General features: G+C 43.4%; 1 protein-coding gene across 2 annotated transcripts in view; it reads left to right on the top strand.

The window, feature by feature from the left end:
* LOC309341144 (galactosylgalactosylxylosylprotein 3-beta-glucuronosyltransferase 1-like) overlaps positions 1-21,192 on the top strand; it is a 56,631-nt gene extending 35,439 nt beyond the window's left edge. For both annotated transcript variants that reach the window (XM_081860656.1, XM_081860655.1), the window contains 5 exons: positions 5,577-5,721; positions 5,880-6,415; positions 9,342-9,638; positions 10,758-10,864; positions 18,483-21,192. In XM_081860656.1, coding sequence (XP_081716782.1) covers positions 5,610-5,721; positions 5,880-6,415; positions 9,342-9,638; positions 10,758-10,844 — 1,032 coding nt within the window. In that variant the 5' untranslated portion in view covers positions 5,577-5,609 and the 3' untranslated portion in view covers positions 10,845-10,864; positions 18,483-21,192. The remainder of the gene's footprint in view (positions 1-5,576; positions 5,722-5,879; positions 6,416-9,341; positions 9,639-10,757; positions 10,865-18,482) is intronic.
* Positions 21,193-23,165: the final 1,973 nt, after the last annotated feature.

Here is a 23,165-nt window from a genome sequence, read left to right as displayed (position 1 = left end):
ATGGCTGATGAGGTGTGCTCGCCTAGCAAGAGAAGGAGTGCCGTTATTATGAATAGGGTTTTCTCCTAAATTTCAAAACTGTCAGCAGTTACATATTGCAGGCAGGGACAGGAGAATCACAGCTCTGACTCAGGGGTGGGATACCTGTGGTCCCTGAGATGTTCCTGGATTCCTGTCAGCCTTGATCAGCAAAACTGCGATCCTAGAGAGGGATTGGAAATGGCTGACAGGATTATGACGTAGCTACTCTGTTCCTGCCTATCAGTCTGCTCTTGCAGCTACTGCTTCCAGTGTTCTGCTTTTGCTGGCTAACTTGAAAGTATTTCATAAAAGAACAAACAAACTTGACACACTGCCAAAACTGTTTTTGTTCCTCTACCCGGAACTAGGTAACTGAATGTAATTATGAGACTGATTATGGAAGATGTCCGTTGCTTGTTTGCACGTAGAGCTGACAGTTCGTTAGACTTGCTGGGTTCTTTCCATCAGGGCCTTTTGGCACCTTTATGACAGGCAAAACTGCTGCCACATCTGAGCCTTTTTCTAGAGTGGGAATTCAGTTAAGGGAAAAGCTTCACCTGCTGAAGTTTTGCCTCTTGCTCAGGTGTCAATAGCATTAGTACAGAAGAAAGAAGATGGGAATCCTATGCTTTCAGTGTTTGAAGAAAAAGATGGTCCAGCATAGTAACTTCTTTGGAGATCCATAATTTATGTGTTTGTACACACACACAGAGAGAGAGAGGCAATTAGCTGCAATCCTGGCATATTTACTCAGAACTAAGGATCAGACCATAAGAGTGCTGATTTATTAAACATGTTTTCCCTGGTTCAGCTGCAACAGAGTGGCAATGGTTCACTTTTTACACTCACAGGACTGTCTAGGAGTGTGGAGTCAAACCTGTTCTTCTCCCCAAGCTCCATTGTTTTCAACATTTGCTCCCTGTCAGGATGTACTTTGTATGGATGCATTATCACATCCCAGTAGCTAAGGAAACAATGATTTTTCTGGCAAAATCCACAAGAGAATATGGCCTTCAAGCTAAAAAAGATTCCCCACCCATTTTCCGTTAGTTCATGCTTGAATTTCAGTTCATGAATTAAGACCAATATTTGTTTCATTTTCATGTCTCTTGCCTGATTAAAATATTGACCAGTTTGTTTGTTTTTGGCAGAAATGGATGAAGTTTTCAGGCATTTCTAAGAGGATGAATTCTGCCAAAATACATCTGCAGTGCTTTACCTGCCAGGGCAGCATTTACAGTTTGGAGGTGGTTTTAAAAAGAGTTAACTTAATTCCCCTATTGTTTTGTGGGCAATAGGTGTGAAAATAATTGTGTGTGAAAATAATACATATCAGACAGGTGTCCCAAAGCAAGAAAGCTGCCATAATTCAAAAGGATTGGTACAGGGGCTTTTGTGCTGGGTACTTTTTAAAGTTGATTTTCTTGAGGAGAACTAAAAGGGAGTCATTCCCCCATCCCTGACATTTTGCAGGCAACAATTTTGCATGAAAATGGCATGCATGGTAGAGTTGCCTTTAGGAAAGTAACTTACAAAATACCAGAAAGACAGGTGCATAGGCTATAAGTAATAAGGAAAGGAAAAACAGCTTCAGGCTTGTTTGATGCTCAGTTGGCACTAAAAGCCACAGAAACTTAAGTGCAGAGTTGATTTAATGGGAGTGGATGCGTGGCATTGGCAAAGGCAGAAGGAGTTAAATGCCCAGCATTTTCCAAGTAAGCAAGCATCAGTAGCAGAACTAGCAAATGCACAAAGCAGATCAAGGTGATGCATTGCTGTGATTGGAAAACACTGGTAAGATTATTCCCTCTATCATTATTTTTCATTTCTATTTATAAATAGGGGGAAATCTCAAAGTTGTTTACAAGCCTACATTAAAACGTCAAATAGAACATTAAAAAATAAAGCAGAACTTCTTACAGAAGAGGTTCAAATATAAAATATATATACTCGGTGATCTTAGACCGGTTGGTTGGAGCATGGCGCTGATAACGCCAAGGTTGCAGGTTCGATCCCCATATGGGACAGCTGTGTATGCCTGCATTGCTGGGCGTTGGAAGAGACGATCCTCAAGGTCCCTTCCAACTCCAGAATTCTATGATTGTATGAAAACAACGTAATTAACAAGAAAATAGAATGCTATCTAAAAGATTTCAAAATAAAACATTACGGAAGAAGGTTGAATACAGAATACACATTTAACACAGCAAAATTAAGACAAAATATTTTCAAAACGAAACATTACTAAAGGAGGTCAGGTATAGAATGCACATTTAAAGTGGCATAATTAGCAAGAAAATGAAGTATTATCTTAAACGTAAAATGTAGCTGCTGCTGCTGCCAATGGTGGCTCATTTCAGGGGGCTGCCACTGGAGTTTGGACTTGGTAGTCTGGGGGCCCACTTAGCAACTGGGTGGCAGGCACAGCTAGCAGGCACTTCAAATCTGAGAGCCAAGAGAATGGCTCCAAAAGCAATGGCTCCCATCCCACCCTCTCCCTCACCTCTGTAGAGTTTTCCGCATATGGCGAAGTTGGGAGGAAAGATTTCACTTTAGCCTTTTGCCTGAATATCCAAAGCATTCCAAATCACTTTGGTTGCCCCAGCTTCACTTCAGGGCACTTTGGAAAGACCCCATTCTGTTTCAGACAAGAATCTTTCCCAAAGCAGCTTCAGCTCAGGATTCAGGGTTTGTCTGAATCTCATGCACATCCCTAATGTCTACGACAAGCTCACTTCCGGTCTCAGAGCATGCTGGGGCAAAATGTATTAAGGCAGCTGTTAGAGCGTGGGACTAACTACTGAAATAATTCCCAAGTATTTCTTGTTAGAGTGAATGCCACAGAGAGCTGAATGTAAATGTTGACAGTTCTGTGTGAGTGCCTGTCTCAGGTTTCTTGCAGATAATAGCAGAAAATCCAGCCGGGGTTTCGCAGAAAGCATCTGTAAGTGCTAGGATTTCACAAAAATAAAAAAACTATGTTGTCGCCTGCAAGTTCTTATACCTAGCAACATCATTCTCATCACCATTATTTAGCACTATTATAAATTGCCTCTTTTTTTCTATGTATTGTACAAAGCTTACAAAATAAGACTCTGCCTACTCTTGGGCTTACAGTCTAACAGACATTATAAAAAAGGAATACAGAGTGAAGGAAGGGGGCGGAGAAGCACTGGAACAGCTGCACCTTCTCAGCCAGTGGATGGTGCCAGGCTTTCTGAAAGGCAAGAGGTGTTAACAGACCTTGCAGCTTGGGTGGATTAGATTAGAATAATCAGGATCTGGAATTCAAAGGTTTTATTCATGCAGGAACTATTTACAGGATGCATGGAGATAGAAGGGAAGAAATAGAAGACAGAACAGTAAAAAAAATGACTCAGCTTTTAGGAGTGGAGTTAACTTAGACAGAGAGCTACCAACAAATGCTGGCTAGATTGCTACACAAACAGCGCCCTCTGGTTGTTTACAGCAACACATGCATTAACAAGAAGCTTAAGAGAAGGAAATGCCTTTACTTTCCTTCAACAATAGAGTGTATCCTCCATGAAAAATCCAGTGAAGTTCCCCTTCAGTTCTGCAATCCTAGAGTAACTGACAATTGGAGCAGATTGTTCTTTCTGGCAAGAAAACAAATTCATTGCAACTGTTGCTTCTTTGGCCAATGGATGGAACCCAGTTAGAAACCCTTACCAAAATGTGAAATCTCTTGCAAGTAAAAATTATATACAATATTCAGGTTTTTCTTTTTACCTTTGTCTGGACTACATATATAAGAGCTTACTACTTCAAGGGGTAAATGAAGAAATTATCATGTGCAGGATAAGGATAAGAGTCACTTTGCAGAAGCAAACTCTATGGAGAATTGGACTGAAACTGTAGTCAGTACATGCCTCCATTTAAAATGGTGTATACCTTTCACCCTTATGCTCAAAGACTTTTGTACACCAGAATGTAAATAAAGATTGGTTTATTACAGGGGTCAGCAAAATTTTTCAGCAGGGGGCCGGTCCACTGTCCCTCAGACCTTGTGGGGGGCCGGAACAAATTGGGGGGGTGAACAAATTCCTATGCCCCACAAATAACCCAGAGATGCATTTTAAATAAAAGGACACATTCTACTCATGTAAAAACACGCTGATTCCCAGACCGTCCACAGGCCGGATTTAGAAGGCGATTGGGCCAGATCCAGCCCCTGGGCCTTACACATATGCAGGTTACACATATGCAGGCATCAATACAGTCATTAAACATTTCAAACCTTAGGTGTAAAGAGTAAAAAGTCATTCGCTACTGAAAAACCTAGAAAGAATGATCTCAGGAATATGCCTTCGCTAAGTAGAATAGAAAACCAGGTATGTGGGGATATAGCAGAACTCGGAGCAAACAGAGCACATTGTCAGGGATAGAAATCTCTCTCATACACACACACACACAAGCATATGAGAAAATTTTCAGTGGACAAATAAAGTAAAAGAAAGGAAAAAAGGAAAACAAAAAGGTGCTTTAAACCGTAATACAATACAGCTGTACAATACAACTAACAATGAATTTGTGAAATGATTAAGTGGGCACAAGATGTGGGTCACAATATTGATTATGAATTATGGGGAAAGTTGTGGAAAATGAATTTCACGACATGTTTTGCAATAAAAGAAAATATGATGAAAATGACCCACAGATGGTATATAACCCCCATAAGATTGGTGAAAATGTCTAAAAAAGAAAAAGGTAAATGTTGGAAGTGTAATGAAAATGAGGGATTTTTTTCCACATGTGATGGTCCTGTAAAGTAATTAAGGAATATTGAGAAACTATATATAATGAATTTTTAAAAGATAATTAAGAAAACTTTCCCCACCTGTGATTTTCCTCTTGGGGATGGTAACAGTGGAGGTCCCCCAAAAACAAAAGAGTTTATTACTATACACCACTGCCGCAGCTAGAACCTTGTCGGCACAAAGGTGGAGAACAAGTATAGTACCCACTAAGGAAGGCAACCTGTGTAAAATGCTTCAGTATGCGAAACTGGCTGGTCTGACGTACAGGATAAGAGGAAATGAATATAAGTAAAAAAAGGAGGAATTGATAATGTTTATTGAATATTTTAAGAACCAGTATAAACAAATACATAGCTTAGCAGAACTTTAGTAAATCTAGCAGAGATGAAATAGAGTTTTTAATAGATAACAAACTGGATGATTAAAAAGATGTGGATTACGCAGAGTAGTAGAAAAGCAAAGGAACCAGGATAAGGGTGGAAGGGAAGTCATATGGTATATGTATACATGTTGTATTTGGTACGAAGTAGTAAGTGGAACAGGGAGAGGGAAGGGGCTACGTATGCTCCCTGTTCCTGTTTTTGAAAATGCAGATGAAATAATAAATGGGGGGGGACTGTAAAACAATACGGTATTTAGGTATATAAGTAATGTTGTTATTCCGATCAGTATATAATTATTAACAAAGAATTATAATTTTACAAGTGCATTCCAAGTGTCATTATATTTATCCATACACTTTCATAACTCCCCCCGCTACTTTGTTCTGAAATGTAGGGAGATGCCCGGGCAGTGGGACATCTCTGCAGCATGCTGAGGAGACGTAACCTTCTCACTACACTTCTGATTGCTTTGCCATGGGGGCTTCTTCTTACATTGTGGCATCAGTACCCAACTACCCGCTACCTCAGCATTCTGAGAAGTAAGTGCAACATCGTAGCCTTACAAAGAAATTCTTTTTACCCCATTGCAATTACAGTGCTCGGGGATAATTAAAATACAAATGTGAATGTGGTGAAGGTCTCAGTGGCACTGCAGTGGGTGTTTTATGATTTATTCTCTCTATTCGACTTGCCTTAGAGGAAACAGATGAAAACGTGACGGCCAAATCTCTCTTCAATAATAGCACATCGCTCACAAGGGAGGATGGACTCTCATCATGTGCTCGGCAGCCGGCTGTTGGGGCAGCTCCAAAAATAATCCGGAGCTATGTGTACTCCAGGCCTCCCCCATGGTCAGAGGCTCTGCCTGCCATCTTTGTGATCACCCCTACCTACAGCCGGCCAGTGCAGAAGGCTGAGCTGACCCGTCTGGCCAATACTTTCCTCCACGTGCAGAACCTCCACTGGGTGGTGGTGGAAGACGCTCCCAGAAGGACCAACCTAGTATCCAATCTACTGGAGAAGACAGGGATCAATTTTACGCACCTGAACGTTGAGACTCCTAAGAGTCTGAAGAACCCTTCCTGGCTCCCATCTCACAAACCAAGGGGCACGTTGCAGAGGAATCTTGGACTGCATTGGCTGAGGGAGAATTTCGGCACCACACCACCACCAGAGGGTGTGGTCTACTTTGCTGATGATGACAACACCTACAGCCTAGAGCTCTTTGAAGAGGTATGAGACTCGAGTTTAGGATGGTTTCATCTTTGGGTCCATTATTTAGGCACATTGGTTGAGTGCATTGCCTCGCTTTAGTGGAGAGCATTATTTGGGTGGATAGGAAGAGATGCCAGCCATATGACAAATGAGAGGTGCTGGAGCTCAGTGGTAGAGCACTTGTTTTTAATCCCAAAGGTCCCAGATTGGATCCCCTGCATGTCTAAAATAAAAGATAGGCCTGTATGAAATCCTCAAGAGCTTCAGCCAGTCATTGTAAACAACAGTTAGCTAACTCTTGACAAAGTACCTCACCAAGGACACCTGATTATGCTTAGCAGTCATGAAATAAGAAGTGAGGTCCTCTTGTGGATTGGTAAGCAGAGAACAGAAATAAATGGTAAAGTCTCCCAATGGATGGATGTAGAAAGTGGAGGCCTGCCCCCAAAGATCAGTAATGGACCTTGTGCTTTTTAACATGTTCATAATTGATCAAGGTGAGCAGTAAGGTAATTCAGTTTGCTGCTGACACTAAACTGTTCAGGGTCATTAAAACAAGAAAAGGATTTTCTACAATAAAATAGACGGACCTCTCCAAACTGAGAGAATGAGTGGCAAAATGGCAAATGTAAATCATTGTAAACAACCTTAAAGTGAAGTACAAAATCTGAATTTCATGTGCATGCTCATGGCATCCTAGCTTGCAGTGACAGACCTTCGGTTTCTACTCCCAGTTTGCAGCAGCTGTGCAAAGGCAAGTTCCATGCTAGGGACCATTAGGAAGGGAATTGAAAATAAAACTGCCAATAGAATATCATGAAACATATCTACCACGCAGCCAAATTTGGAATACTGTGTACAGCGGTTCTGGTCATCTCACCTCCAAAAGGATATTGTAAAGTTGGAAAAGGTTCAGGAAACGGCAACCAGAATGATCGAGGGGATGGAGAAACTCCTCTGTGTGGAAAGGTTAATATACATGGGGCTTTTTAATTTAGAGAACAGGCAACAGGATAGAAGTACCCTGAAGGGTAGCTCAGTCAGTAGAGCATGAGACTCTTAATCTCAGGGCTGTGGGTTCAAGTCCCATGTTGGGCAAAATATTCCTGGACTCTACAAATCTGTGATGTTGTCAGTGGCGTAGCGTGGGTTGTCAGCACCCAGGGCAAGGCAAGTAATTTGCGCCCCCTAACCCTGAGTGAGCCAGGTAGGGGCAGAGAGCTGCGAGTGCGAGTGCGCCCCTCCCCGATGTTGCGCCCGGTGCAGACAGCCCCCCCTGCACCCCCCACGCTATGCCACTGGATGTTGTGTAGTGTATAAGATTGTGTATGCTGTGGAGAAACCGGTTGGAGAATAAAAAAAATTTCCCTCTCTCATAACACTAGACCTCATGGTTATCCACTGAAGTTTAAGGTTGGAAGATGAAAGGAAATAATTCTTCACACAGTTCAGCTATGGAACTTGCTCCTACAAGGGGTAGTAATAGTTACCAACTACCCTTTTTTAAAGAGGATTAGGCAAACTAATGGATGATCAGGCTATCAGTGGCTACTCACTACGATGGTTAGCTCGACAGTCAGAGGTAGTAATGCTCCTGAATACCAGTTGCTGGAAACCTTAGCAGAGGAGAGTGGTCCTGTGCTCAGGTCCTACGTACAGACTTCTCATGGGCACCTGGTTGGCCACTATGAGAGCAAGATGCTGGCCTAGATGGACCACTGACCTCATCCACCTTACGTTCGTCCTCCTCCTCATTTTATTTGTATGCTGCCTTTCCATAGTTAAAACCATGTTCAAGGCAGCTTACAACATGAAAAGATTTACATAATTCAGAGCTGTTCCACCAGGCCTTTGGTCAGGGCACAGCCTGACTCCCTCCTTTGGCAATCTCCACAGAACCTTAGCTTAATGGTTGCCAACAATTTGATTTTAATTAATTTTTATAATGAAATGTTTTTTAGAATATTATACTATTTTATTGTTGTTAGCTGACCTGAGCCCGACTTCGGCTGGGGAGGGCGGGATATAAATAAAATTTATTATTATTTATTATTATTATTATTAATTCCAAACATTTGTTGTTTAGTCATTTAGTCGTGTCCGACTCTTCATGACACCATGGACCAGAGCACGCCAGGCACTCCTGTCTTCCACTGCCTCCCGCAGTTTAGTCAAACTCATGCTGGTAGCTTCGAGAACACTGTCCAACCATCTCATCCTCTGTTGTCCCCTTCTCCTTGTGCCCTCAATCTTTCCCAACATCAGGGAGTCTTCTCTTCTCATGAGGTGGCCAAAGTATTGGAGCCTCAGCTTCAAGATCTGTCCTTCCAGTGAGCACTCAGAGCTGATTTCCTTAAGAATGGATAGGTTTGATCTTCTTGCAGTCCATAGGACTCTCAAGAGTCTCCTCCAGCACCATAATTCAAAAGCATCAATTCTTCGGTGATCAGCCTTCTTTATGGTCCAGCTCTCACTTCCATACATCACTGAATTCCAAACATAAAAAGGCATAAAAATAAAATGCATCAGAAAGTACACAGCCAAATTTAAATGATTTCCAAGTAAATCATAATAAGATCTAAAAATAAAGGTGCAAGAACTATTATCAATCACAACCATCAGTTGCAATCCTCTGCACACTGCCGCCCATTGAACACAATGGGGCATATTTCTGAGTAAGCATGAAGTGTAGGCTGCAATCCTAGCTTCAGTTACTTGGGTGCATAACCCCATTGGATTCAATGGGATTTATTTCCGAGTAGACATGGTTAGGATTGTGCTGTTTGTGCTACCGTTTTCTCCAACGCTATTGCTGTGCTCATTAACCTGTCAGGCTTTTCAGAAGGTGGGTGCATAGAAGGGAAGTCGGAGGAATCAAAGTGGAACGCTTGAGGAATTCTCAGAGGAACGGCCATCACAATTTTGTTTTCTTTCTGACAAGCAGATGCGCTACACAAAGAAGGTGTCCGTCTGGCCAGTCGCCTTTGCCGGAGGCCTCAGGTACGAGTCCCCAAAGGTGAGCCCGGCAGGCAAAGTAGTGGGCTGGAAGGTCGTGTTCGACCCTAACCGGCCCTTTGCCATCGACATGGCTGGCTTTGCCATCAGCCTCAGGCTGATCCTGGAGAAGCCTCAGGCCACTTTCAAGCTGGACGGAGTGAAAGAAGGTTACCAAGAAACTAGCCTGCTGAAGGATCTGGTTACGATGGATGGATTGGAGCCCAGAGCCGCCAACTGCACAAAGGTTAGCATGGCCTGAATGTTTGCGCAACAGACTTGCCCCCACCCACTGCCATCCACTTCCACTCTGGAAGGTGCCTCTCATCAGAGATTAGGCAGGCCAAAGGTAGATTATGGGGAGCACATCCAGTTCTGTTGCATTGGGCACAGAGCTTCTGGGGTACCGGAGATGGTGCCATAACTATGACAGCCAATGGAAGTGTGGGGGGGAGGACTGGATTTTAGCCTCACACACAGGGGTGCCCCTGAAATTTGAGACACCCAGGTCTGCCACTGGGTAGGCACCCACTGTCAAGTGTTTCCAGCATGTTTTAGCATCTTATTTAGCATATTATTATTATTATCTTACCGCAATGAACATTAACATTTTACTGATATTTTATGAAATGTCTTATGGCTCAGCATTCTGTGGCTACAGAGCATGCTTAGTCTTCATTTGGGGTGGTCCCAAACACTGGGGTCCGCCAAGCCCTCCGATCCCCCTCCCCCTTGTGCAAATATGGAGGTTGTTTTGGTTAAAAAGCGATCAGTGCTCATGGAATTGTTCGTTTCTTTGTTTCATATTCTGCTTGATTGTAAAAAAAAAAAAAACCACAACCCACCTCAAAGCAGTTTACAGAAAGATAAGCAATAAAATTAAATTACAAGCCTAATTTAAGTACACAGTTAAAAAACTAAAACAGATTAAAATTAACTCAACTCAAATGATTTCCACATTAGTAGGAGTGATTGTTATTTAATTGATTTTGTTTTTTTGCGAAATCCTGTTTCTTCTTTTAAAAGGGAAGGTTATTGCTTTGTTTTGTTTTTTGATTTAATTAATTACTTGGTGTTTTTATCTTATATTTTATTCTGTGAACCGCCCTGAGATCTTGTGACAAAGGGTGGAAAATACATTTAATTCATTAATAGAAAGAGCAGTATCAACATGCCCTTCCACCAAGGCTTGCAGCTCCTATCGATGTATACATGTTCCAGAGATTCTTCTGTTCAGACAGAAGTATACTTTCAGTTCAGATGTATACATTCCAGAGGCTTCATGAATGGCTGCCATGCATATTTGCCAATATTTGCCTTCAGGTTCAGCCATGACATCCTAATAAGGTGCACATTCTCTCCATAGGTCTTGGTCTGGCACACAAGGACAGAAAGACCAACACTGGTTAATGAAGGCAAACGCGGATTCACAGATCCAAGGGTGGAGGTGTAATCAGGAAATCACTTTATTCTGTAAGTATTTGCATGCATGGGCATAGCCAAAGCGGGGGCAGGGTGTCAGGAGTTCAGCCTACACTTGAGTAGGACCCTGGCAGAGACACATGCCCAACTGGCATGTTCTCTCCCTCCTGGTCGATTGTTCGGGAGCTTCAAAAGCTTTCTTCTGCCCGAACATCACAGCGACCGATGCCAACCAACACCGGCACACTTAGGGATCCACAGAGTCTTCGCAGCATTGCATGACAGACCTCAGCAACTCAGCATGTTGGCTAATCTACTTTATTTACATATAAACACACACGGAGCACTGCAACATGGCTCCCTCTCTCTCTAGCATCAGACAGCAAAGAGAAAAAGAACAAAGGGCAATAGTCCCACTTCATGGAACACAGTAACACAAACATCCTGTTTCCGTCACTACCCACTCTGTGGAGTCAAAACATATACCGTCCTGTGAAATACAAAAATCCCATGTCTGCAATCATGGAGCAGGAATTCTAACACAGGGAAGTACAGCTGCCCCACCCTAAATCAATAAAAATACATAGCTAACTAAAGTTCTGCCCCCTCCCTCCCAACAAAAATCCTGGCTATGCCCATGTTTGCGTGTGTCTGTACTTCATTGTGGGCTTGTGAATAGCTCTTCTGAATAACTTACATGTAGGATGCAGAACCTGAAAACATTAAGATATTTCAGTCATCCTAACTATCTTTGACAGCCACATTCACACCATAAATTTAAAGCACTATGATACAGCCATGGCTTCCCTCAAATAATTCTGGGAGCTGTAGTTTGTTAAGGGTGCTGAGAGTTTTTAGGAGACCCCTGTATTCCCCTCACAAAACTCCAGTTCCCAGAGTTCCCTGTGAAGAGGAATTGGCTGTTAAACCACTCTGGGAATTTTTGACCTGGGAAGGAAACAGAGGTCTCCTAACAAAATCTACCACTCTTTAGAGAAAGTTGTGGCAGTTTAAAGTGGTATTCATGGTGCTTTACATGTATGGCATTATTGTGTCCTAACTTACTGGAACTCAGGGCCTTTGCAGATGCCATAATGATTTGTGCTCATGATGATATTTGGGCAATTCTACAGGATCCTACTTCCATGCCCTCTAGCTTCTGCAGAAACCCTGTAATTTTTTTAAAACTGAAAATGTTGCTGGGTTTTTGTTTGTTTTTCATCTCGTCATTGTTGTTCTATAGCACAAGAGTGCCCTTCCAAGTGGTAATGTTGGAGAAGCACTGCAGAACAGTTAATAAAGCAGAATGATCCAGTACAAATGCAACATTAATATACCATTTTGGGGACAATGACATATTGCAAAATACACCGCAGGGGGAAAAAACCCAAATTGCCCAGTCTGGAGTGGCCCTGACTCAGCCCATGATAGGAACAACCTCTGGTACAGATTCTTATAAAGTGTTTGGCTGTGTAAATAAGAGTCAGGGCAGTCTCCAGGGCATAGGCAATGGTTAATTTAGTCTTGCAAAGGTTTTCCTTTAGCTATGTATGTCACGTAACCACAGTTCATGCCGCAAGGGACCTCCTTGAAATGAATTCTACATCACAGCATTAGGTTCAGCCGGTGGAATGGACTTGGAAGGCAAAGGTAGGGAAGGCTTGATTTCCTTTAATAGTTAAACTTGCCCAAAGGCAAGAATCTGAAACAACCTATATGCAGCACTGCAGCATAAATACTTCTTTGTTCTCCAAAATATTAGCTTCTTTGTGGTTTTTAGGTTTTTTTTTTTTTCAAAAAAAGAAGAGACGATTTGTTGAGAAAATCCTAGTTTAACTATCTTTGCGAACTGAAACGATAAAGCCCTCTTGGCCCGGACACGACCAAGTTTGTTACCCTCGGGCAGCGCCATCATAGCCTGGCAGAGGTCAGGGACTACAAATCTGATCCTGGCTTCACAGAAAGGACATATTGTAAAGCCTTTGGAGCAGCGTAACAAAGTGAGGGGAATTAGTATCTGCTGACGACTCCGAAACACGGCTTTTCAGGGACTGAGGCTTCTGTTCCAGTTAATTCCAACAGGATTTATGTCAGAGTTTCTGAAAGATGGTGCCCTAATTCTCTGTGCATATAAAAATGGGTTGTTGTCCATCTTGGGCTTGGCTTGTAGATTAAAGAGGGAAAGCAGCGTGGAAAAAAATATGACCTGAATTGGGAGCCAAACTAAATGCTGAGTGTGGAACATAAGAAGTCAGGCTGCTTGTCCATCCAGCCCAATCTTGTCTACTCTGACTGGAATGGCTCCCAGGCAGATTACATTAAAGTCACCTGCTCCTTTTAACTTCATTGCTGGGGTCTGCAGTGGGTTTGCCACAGAAAACAGCAGCCACATGTTTACCTTTTCTCCCTCCAGAACACCTAGTGTGAATGTATTAATCTTATGTATCTTTGTCTATCTCTGTCTACCTCTGTCTATATGCAGATAGAGAAATAGATACAGGTCTAGCTATCTTTATATCTCTTTCTCTCTATCTTTATGCACACATTACCATTTACTTCGGCTCCACTGTGCTCCCACCGCTGGTGTGTGAAGCCGAGTACGCGTGATGCTTGCCACAATCCATATCTGTCCTGTAGCTTCTTGAGAATTGCCGCTGTTTGATGCGTTTGCTCTCAGCTTCTGTCTGATTTGAAAACACCAGCCACTGTTAAGGTGTGTGCATTTCAGGTGTCTGTCAAACACGTGCAGATGGCAGCACATGCACGGATGGTGGTTTCATTGAAAAGGAGTTCAGGGCAGGTTGCAGGTGCAGAGAAATGAATCAGGTAATGTGCATCGGATGAAGACACCCCGGCTCCTCTCTGGTGTGTACAGCAATGTAAACATGTGGTTTATGACATCAGAGGGAAGACATCTCCCTGCATTTTATGCCACTAATGTGTGAACAGTCTATATATATCTCTCTCCTGTTGTGCCAGAATTTTTAGAAACCAAGAAGTATTTTAATTTTTAAATGTGTAATTTGTGAGTTTTGACCCATCACACCAATAACAACAACAACAATTTATTTATACCCCACCCATCTGGCTGGGTTTCCCTGGCCACTCAACAGAATTAAAAGCACAACAGAACATCAAACATTAAAAACTTCCCTAAACAGGGCTGCCTTCAGATGTCTTCTAAAAGCGAGATAGTTGTTTACAGTGGTACCTTGGGTTAAGAACTTAATTCGTTCTGGAGGTCTGTTCTTAACCTGAAACTGTTCTTAACCTGAGGTACCACTTTAGCTAATGGGGCCTCCCGCTGCCGCCGCACCACCGCTGTGCGATTTCTGTTCTTATGCTGAAGGAAAGTTCTTAACCCGAGGTACTATTTCTGGGTTAGCGGAGTCTGTAACCTGAAGCGTCTGTAACCTGAGGTACCACTCTATTTCCTTGACATCTGATGGGAGGGCATTCCACAGGACAGGTGCCACTACAGATTCAAAATGGCGTCTGATGTAGAAATGATGGTGAAAGCTGCCACCCCCACCTCAGGAAACCTGATGCTGCGTTTGGCAACGATATCAAGAGGCAGCCAAACCTATGCCCACGGAGGGGGCAAAGTCACACCAAAGTGATGTTCCAGACTTCCATCTTGAATCAAAATGGAGGCAACATCTGAACTTTGACAAAGATCGCTGCCCCTACTTTGTACCCATTGTGCTTTTAATTCTCAGTGACAATATATTGATAGGCATTGAAGCACACAGGGAACGAACAGACAAGCCATTTTTCAAAATACATGGTAGATACTAATACATTTTCTAGACTGCCTTTCAAATCAAAGCGTACTTGCAGAACATTCAGTTAAAATAACATTATAAAATATGACCAGGGGAAAAACAGCAACACCGCAGGTAATGCAACATAAAATCACTTCAAATTCAAATCTAAGGGGTTTTTTTTTTCTTTGAAAAGCAAAGTATTGAATAAATATATATTTATCATTATTCATTTGCCAGGAGCTGGAAAGATAGCAGTGTGGGCCCCTGTGAGCTTCCCTGGGGAGAGCTTTCCACAGATGAAGCACCACCACCACCACAAAGGCCCTCGGCCTGGTCAACATCTGTCACACTTCATTCAGCAGGAACACTTCAAGAGCTGCCTGGGGAAATGAATGGCCTTAGGGTTCTGTGGATATGGGATAGTACCCATGAAAGATCTTTAAAATAATAATAATAAAAGTTTCTCCCTTCTGTTGCCTTTCTCCTCACCTCCTTCCCATATACTGAACAGTTCTGGATGTTGTTTCAAGTTTTTGAAAATTCATTATTAATTACTGCTACGAAAAGATGAGTGCTTCTCCCTGCATAAGTCATCCTATAGCCCTCTAAAAAAACACACACACAAGGAGAAAAAGGCTACCCGTTCCCCATGGCAAATATACCCTATTTCAGAAATACTTTGTTGTTGTCGTTTAGTCATATCCGACTCTTCGTGACCCCATGGACCAGAGCACACCAGGCACTTCTGTCTTCCATTGCTTCCCACAGTTTGGTCAGACTCATGTTCGTAGCTTCGAGAACACTGTCCAACCATCTCGTCCTCTGTCGTCCCCTTCACCTTGTGCCCTCCATCTTCCCCAACATCAGGGTCTTTTCCAGGGAGTCTTCTCTTCTCATGAGGTGGCCAAAGGATTGGAGCCCCAGCTTCACGATCTGTCCTTCCAGTGAGCACTCAGGGCTGATTTCCTTCAGAATGGATAGGTTTGATCTTCTTGCAGTCCATGGGACTCTCAAGAGTCTCCTCCAGCACCAAAATTCAAAAGCATCAATTCTTCAGCGATCAGCCTTCTTTATGGTCCAGCTCTCACTTGTCTTACTTTAAAAAGAAGAAGAAGAAGAAGATTGATTCCTTCCCCATCTCTCTTTGGGTGGTGTATGCTCCCCCTTCTCCAGTACTAAAGTGAAGATCAGTTTGTTCTTTGTAAGCCAGGAACCTACCTGCCATCTACAAAATATTTATACCTACTTCAGAGCTCATCCTGCACTTCATTTTAGACAGATAGACAGACAGACAGACAGACAGATATCAGGAAACTGCAACAAGAACAGGCAAAGTCAGTCCACCACAGACATCTTGGTTTGTACAAAGTCAAGTTTTTCACTTTGTGTGTGTATAGAAATGCTGCTGTTGTTGTTGTTTTTTCTCTCTCCCCCCCCCCCCCAAATTCTCTGCTGCCTGCTGGGCCAACCACACATACACAGATTGCAGTGTCTCATGGAAAAGCTTGATTTAGCCTTGCAACTGTCTGCATCTCTCTAGGGAGATCTTCCTCACACTTTGGAAACCCCGAGGCTAAATGGTCAATTTGCAAGATGTTCTTCAGCTGTAGGATTGAAAATACTCATTTGTGCTGTTGCAACCCTCAAAAATGCCCTCCAGAAGAATAAAAAAGATGACTGTGGTTGCTTTTTGGGGGGTTATATAATAAGCCCCCACAATAACAAGGACTGGGGGGGGGTTTGCTTTTCTCCCTCCTTTCTTGCTGTTTTATGCAGCTGCTCTGTCTCCATTCTACATCACTGATGTAAAAAGCTTGTTTCTGCCTGCAGCAAGCATATGTCTTAGAGCTGCCTCCAAGTCGCCAGTTAATTTTCTCTCTCCCCTCCCCTCTCCCGCTTTTCTAGGAGACTGGGTGGCATAAATAACTATCTTTAACCATGAAAGTAAAAGATAGCTGCTTACAATCCTCTTTATAATAGAACTTATTCGGATCTGGGCAAAAAATGAAAGGTTCAAGCACAGGTGTTGTTCCCCCCCCCCCACCTAGCTAAATTTTTCAACCCGATGGGCACCATTTAACACAGACTTAAGCAAGCTTAACTCCCCTAAAATAAATTGGCTTGAGTAAGCTTGGCCCTGCGCTGGATTGTGACAGGCAGAGGGAGGCATCCAAACCTCCTCAAGGGCAAACACTATTGAAATTAATAAAACGAGTTCCTACTCGTTTCTGTGGGTCTTGCATCAGAGCCAGTGTGTTGGAGTGAGGATAGTCATTCCAGGAGGTCTGGGTTGAAATCCCTGCTCAGCTGGGCAACTTGCCTGTAACTTTGGATCCATTCCAAATGGTTGGGAAGGAAGTGCAAAGAAGTGTGATGAATGAGGAAATATTCCCTTGGGATTGTTACACCACTGCCATCTTGAAAAGCCCAAATCCATCTGAATAATCCATTTCCCTTCAGTGCTGTGATAAACGTCCTCCACAATATATGTATTAGTTTCAGAAACAAGATGTTTGGTTTCCTGGCTAACTCCATAAAGCTGGAAGAAAGAAGCAGAGCAAATTATAACACTTCAGTCACATCCATCCCATACGTTGAAAGCATTTCTTATATCACTTTAACAGTCATGGCTTCCCCTCAAAGAATGGTGGGAACTGTAGTGACCTTATTATACCTGTCACTTTCTCTCAGCTGAACCTGCTTCACAGGGTTGTTGTGAGCATAAGTAAATACTGGAGGAAGACCATTTTTTCTGAAGCCCTGAAGCCCTCGAAGGAAGGATGGAGTGAAAATGTAATTAAAAATAATAGTATTACAGCCATGAAATTAGTTCCAAGGTCACTTCGAGCTTGCCTTTCCTAAATGATAGCTCTCCCCCCTGTGTGAGACATTGTTTTTGAAAACGGATCAAAATAAGTTTCATAAGAATAAGTATAAAAGATGCACGCAATCCAGTTTGGGAGGTGGGTGAGTCAGCTGTTGCAACAATGTGAAACCTCGTAGGCTAGAGTTACAAATAAGTCCCCGAGCAAATTCCATCCCCGGAATGTCCCCGGATTTCATCTAATGTCCCTGGGAAATGCAGCAGTGGCACTCTCAGCAGCCCAGAGCAGTTGTCTCTGGCTGGCTTCAGGAGCTGCTCGGAGGTCCCCATATGATGGTGGTGCAGGGGCTCTAAGATGCAGCTTCTGGGCTGCCTCCACCTTCCCTGACCCCAGCAACTAAGCTGTGAAGGGAGGCTTCATGCTGCCTATCAGCGCAGCCTACCAACTACTTGCGTGCAAGCAGGAGTGGGGCAGGGATCTCTCAGCTGTGAAGGGAGGCTTCACACAGCCTATCAGAGCTTGCGTGCAAGCAGCCGGAGACAGGGATCTCTCAGTTAGGCAACAGGAAGCCTCCCTTCCCAGCTGAGGGATCCCCGCCCCCTCCTGCTTGCATGCAAGTAGGAATGGGATTGGGGCTGCTCTGATGAGAAGGGAGGCACCGCAGTGCCCAAGCCTCACCACCGCCACTCTTGGCCCTCCTTCTCCGCCTTCCATGCACAACGCACCACGCATCGCTTCCCTACCACCACCACCACCGAAGAACCAACAACTCAGGGGCTGCCCAGGCTCATGGAAAAAAGAGATAGAAGCCTCGGAGAAAGGGGAAATTTGGTGGTTGAGGTCTGCAGCATCAACGTCCTGAACGTGTAGTATTTATTTAATTGATTGATTGATTGATTGATTGAAGTGTCCCTGGATTCATTGGGGGGAAAATCTGGTAACCTTATCGTAAGCAGAGATTCTACTGGGTTGATGCAAGGTGTTCATTGACAATGATCTGGTTGACTATGTCCTAAGACACGCTGAGTACCTATGCACATTTCTTTAAAAATCCTCCCTCCCCTGTTTGTTTTGCAGGTAGCAACTGTTCTCATCTCTACACTTGCTCAGCAGCAAACTGATGCAGCAATGAAGAATAACATCCTACTTGTGTTCATAGCTACCAGCTTCCCACGTCCCGAAAGCCATGAAAGAAAGACAGAAAGACTGAAAGGAAGGGAATGTGGAGCCCCAAGTCCAGTTGCTTTGTACAATGGCCATTCATCTTGCAGCTAGGAGAAATTGTTTCTACGTTTGTATTTATTTCTTGAAGGACTTTAAAAAAATATAAATGTGTGTGTACGTGTGCATGCGCATGCATGCGCACACACACCCCTTCCAGGGCAAGGGAAGAAGAACCAGGCTTTCACTCTGGACAAAGCTCTTTCTGGTAACCTCGCATCCTGATTTTTGAAGCTCTGCATTGTGAAGCAATGGGATGAGGGCTTCTGCAAATCTGCTCCATGCCACAGCAGTTCAAAAGGAGGTCATCCCTGCAATGGGAACAATGGAATATGCCAACATCACTTTGAGGGAAGAGAAGCTCTCAGAGTAGCTTAAAGCCTCATTCAATCTGAGGGGTTTGCCCTCCAGAAGAATGCGGTAGGGCAGTTAATGCTTGGAGGTACATGTGGTTCATTCTTTGGCTTTGTTGAGTTCTGCATCAGTTCCCTTTACAGTGGTACCTCTGGTTAAATACGCTTGAGGTTACAGATGCTTCAGGTTACAGACTTCGCTAACCCAGAAATAGTACCTCGGGTTAAGAACTTTGCTTCAGGATGAGAACAGAAATCACGCTGCGGCGGCGTGGCAGCAGCAGGAGGCCCCATTAGCTAAAGTGGTGCTTCAGGTTAAGAACAGTTTCAGGTTAAGAACAGACCTCCAGAACGAATTAAGTACCTAACCTGAGGTACCACTGTATATAAGATCCAAAGTGACACACATGGTTCCAGCCATCTCCAGTTCCTCTTGGATCGGAATGATAAACTGAGCTAGAAAGTGGGTCCATTGAACCCAAGAGCCTCATTGTTCCAGTTTGCATGTCACAGTAAACCATAGGTAATGGTTTGCTGTGAATGCACAAAGGGGGCTGTTTCTCCTCCCCACTAGTGTATGAAGAAAACAAACCATAATCCCTTGTTTAGTGCTATATCTGAACCAGGGAGGATGGCTTGGTTTGCTGCAACAAACCATGATCAGTAAGCCAAGAACAAGGCTTGGGTACAGAGCATGATTTATTGGGAGTGAAACACACCATGGTCCCTGGTTCAGATGTAATGCTAAGCCAGTGAATGTGCTTTGTTTCCTGGCCCTGAAAGTTGGGAGGGGCAAACTGGCTAAGATCAGCATGCGCACAGGAAACTATTAACTATGGTTTACCATGATGTGTGAATGACACCACTGTCTAAAACTTATCAGGATGAAATCCTTGGCTAAATCTTTTTCACAAGAGAAGATGTTCTGAATCCAGAGCTTCTCTCTCCTTCTCCAAGTGGGTGAAATCCTGGCTAATAGCTAGGCAGTGGCTTCATGAAATTCCGCAGCTGGGAGTGGGATACTGCAATAGGTGGACTTTGGGTTAGATACAGCTGGTCAGTTCTTCTATTCTTGTGGCTTTGTAGAACTATTACACATTCTGGAGGTGTCAGTACACTTGCATGATCAAACTCAACTAACTCATTTCCTGTCCGGACAGCTATGAACTCCAACAAAACCAACATGTTTGGAGTGAGCAGAGAACATTCAGCCATTGACTCCAAGCTTTAAATACATGTGATGGTGACAAAAAATTGCAGCATCATCCAGAAACAAGACTTGGAACCACTGGGGAGGGAAATGACTACTGAAAACAGAAATATTCATCCATTATGAGTGTTAAAGGGAAACAAAAGCACCTACAAGTAATTTCTTATATTTGTAATTGGAAAAGTATTGTCAGCACATCAGTAAGGTTTGGGGCCAGTGTAGAGTCAAAGAAACAAAGAATTGATGGACCCAAATACCTGAAAAGGTAGAATGGCATGATAGCACAAATGTTTGTTTCTGTGGTGGGCTGTGCTCACGAAAGCCCACTGCTGGTGTTTTTACATATGTGTGGAAATTCTCACACCCAAGAATTAGAAGGACACTTTTTTAGCAACTGAGCCACACCGAAAAATGATTCAGAAATGGCAGGATACCTATTTGTTTCTTAGCTTGTTTGTAACATGGGTCTTTTCTGCCTATGCCATTTATATCAACCTGGGTCGCCTGGCGTGTTTTATGGAAAATATACTTCCCCACTTCCCCCCCCCCCCCCGCTCTTCTGAATCTCAGTAGGGAATAACCAATTTTATACTCTCCGTTGAAATGTCATATATATTTCATGCTCGCTGCATTACAGGAGGGGGGGGGAGAAGTGGTGTCTTAAATTAGCAAAATAATTAGAAGCACAGTAATGAGGAAAGTATAATTTAAAGGAGAAAGAGGCTATGTGGGAGTTAAGGTTGGCAGGAAAGGTTTGTCAAGCTTTCCGATTCCCTTGCCAGCTGCTGCTTCTGTGGGAAATCATGGAGGTCACCTCATTATAGAACAAAGAGAATCCTGGGAAATTTCAGAGAACATTAGCTGTAGAAAATATTTGAAGAATGGGGACTAGGGCCCATACTGAACCTCTAGCATTAAGACCAAGCCACTTTTGTTCTTTTCGCCGAGAGAAGGATGAGGTCCAACTGAGAAGAGAAATTATATGAACTTGGCACCTCTTTAAGGTGTGTTTTTTTTCTTCCTGTCAGGTCTACTGCTGTGCTTTTGAGGGCCAATTTATATGTGGGGAAGCTATACAATGTTGCATCAAGCAAGTGACCCCACACTACGCAGGGCATTTTCCCCATCACTTTCCTTGTTGCAAATAGTCCAGTTTGGGAGCAAGGCTGGAAGATTGGGCTTGTCATGCAAGAACTCCAAATACACTTTAAATGCACAACATGAATTTGGTGGCATATGATTGAATCCCATCTGAAACTACTAATAATCTGGAATCTCCCCCCCCCATGCCTTTTTTATTGTTTTGCAAAATTGCAATAGCTTTGCTAAATAACAACCTTTAGCAGGGGAAGGACTTCAGGATTCCTGTCAAGGATGGCTCTCCAGATGTTGTGGGACTACAACTCCCATCGTGCCTGGCCATTGGCCAAGATGGCTGGGAGTTGGGATTCAGAAACATCTGGTGTGTTGCAGGTTCCCTGCTCCTGATGGCAGCCTTCTGTTGAGCCACAGATCGAAGAAGGACATAGCTTGAGGGCATGCCTTTGAAATGTTCTGGCAGCTGGATAAATAACTTCCAAAGTTCCCACTTAATACAGAGCCCTCACCTGCGTTGCATATGTGGAGAGACAGGCTAGCTTCCAGAAAATGAAAATAAATGGGACAGAGTTTGTGGCATCTTTGGCCTTGCCTTGTGATGAGGGGATGTAATTGACCAGCAGAACTGTATGAGGTAAGGTCGCATCCAAACCATACAATTAAAACCCTGTTATACTACTTTAACAGCCATGGCTTCTTCCCAGAGACTCATGGGAACTGTAGTTACATTAGAATATAAAACAAGCCTCCTGGATCAAGCCAATGGCTCATCTAGAGCAGTGTTTCCCAACCTTGGGCCTCCAGCTGTTTTTGAACTACAACTCGCATCATCCCTGACTAGCAAGACCAGTGGCAAAGGATGATGGGAATTGTAGTCCAAAAACAGCTGGAGGCCCAAGGTTGGGAAACACTGATCTAGAGAGCCAGTGTGGTGTAGTGGTTAAGAGCGGTAGTCTCGTAATCTGGGGAACCGGGTTCGCGTCTCCGCTCCTCCACATGCAGCTGCTGGGTGACCTTGGGCCAGTCACACTTCTCTGAAGTCTCTCGGCCCCACTCACCTCACAGAGTGTTTGTTATGGGGAAGAAGGGAAAGGAGAACATTAGCCGCTTTGAGACTCCTTAAAGGGAGTGAAAGACGGGATATCAAATCCAAACTCCTCTTCTTCTTCTAGTCTAACATTTTATTCTCACAGTAGCCAACCGGGACCACCAAACAGCATTCAGAAGCTTTGCTGCCCCTGTATGTAGTTTGTTAAGGGATGCTGAAAATTGTAGCTCTATGAGGGGTCTTCTAACAACTCTCAGCACGCTTATCAAGGGTTCTTTGGGGGAATACATGGCAGCTGAAGTGGTATAAGAGTGTTTTAAATATATGGTATAGGTGTGACCTTGTAACAGGTATGCTATAGACCAGCAGAAGGATGCTTTCAGAACTAACAGAGAAAGGTCCTTTGAGAAGAGTGAGTTGTTTGTAAAGAGCTGTGAAGAAAGGCTTCAAGCAGGCTTTGTGGCATCTCATTGGGACCAGTGGTGTAGTCCTTGAATTTCATGAATGACATTAACCTTCTGTATTGTCAAAGCAAAAATGAAAACAACCGCAGTGTTAACAAGAGAAAGAGAGGAAATGTCAACGAAGTCGTTTTGTGATGTTTGTTTATGATGGTGGGCACTTGACTATTATTAAACATGCTATGAAAACAGCACATGGAGATAACTTGTATCAAGGGCGGACTTTGGTAATCTTTTGCAATATGGCACCCTGTGCGAGGCCAAAATTTGGCGTCCCCAAATGGATCTTTTTCAATGATGGATGTTCTTAATTTTGCAGCCTCTCAGCTTGGTGCCCTGTGCAGGGGCTTTCCACACTGCCCAAAATCA

Source organism: Podarcis erhardii (genome assembly GCF_964252035.2).
Source record: "Podarcis erhardii genome assembly, chromosome: 4".
Classification (NCBI taxonomy): Eukaryota; Metazoa; Chordata; class Lepidosauria; order Squamata; family Lacertidae; genus Podarcis; species Podarcis erhardii.
The sequence above is the reverse complement of the archived record's forward strand: the minus strand, read 5'-3'. Positions and strand labels throughout refer to the sequence as shown.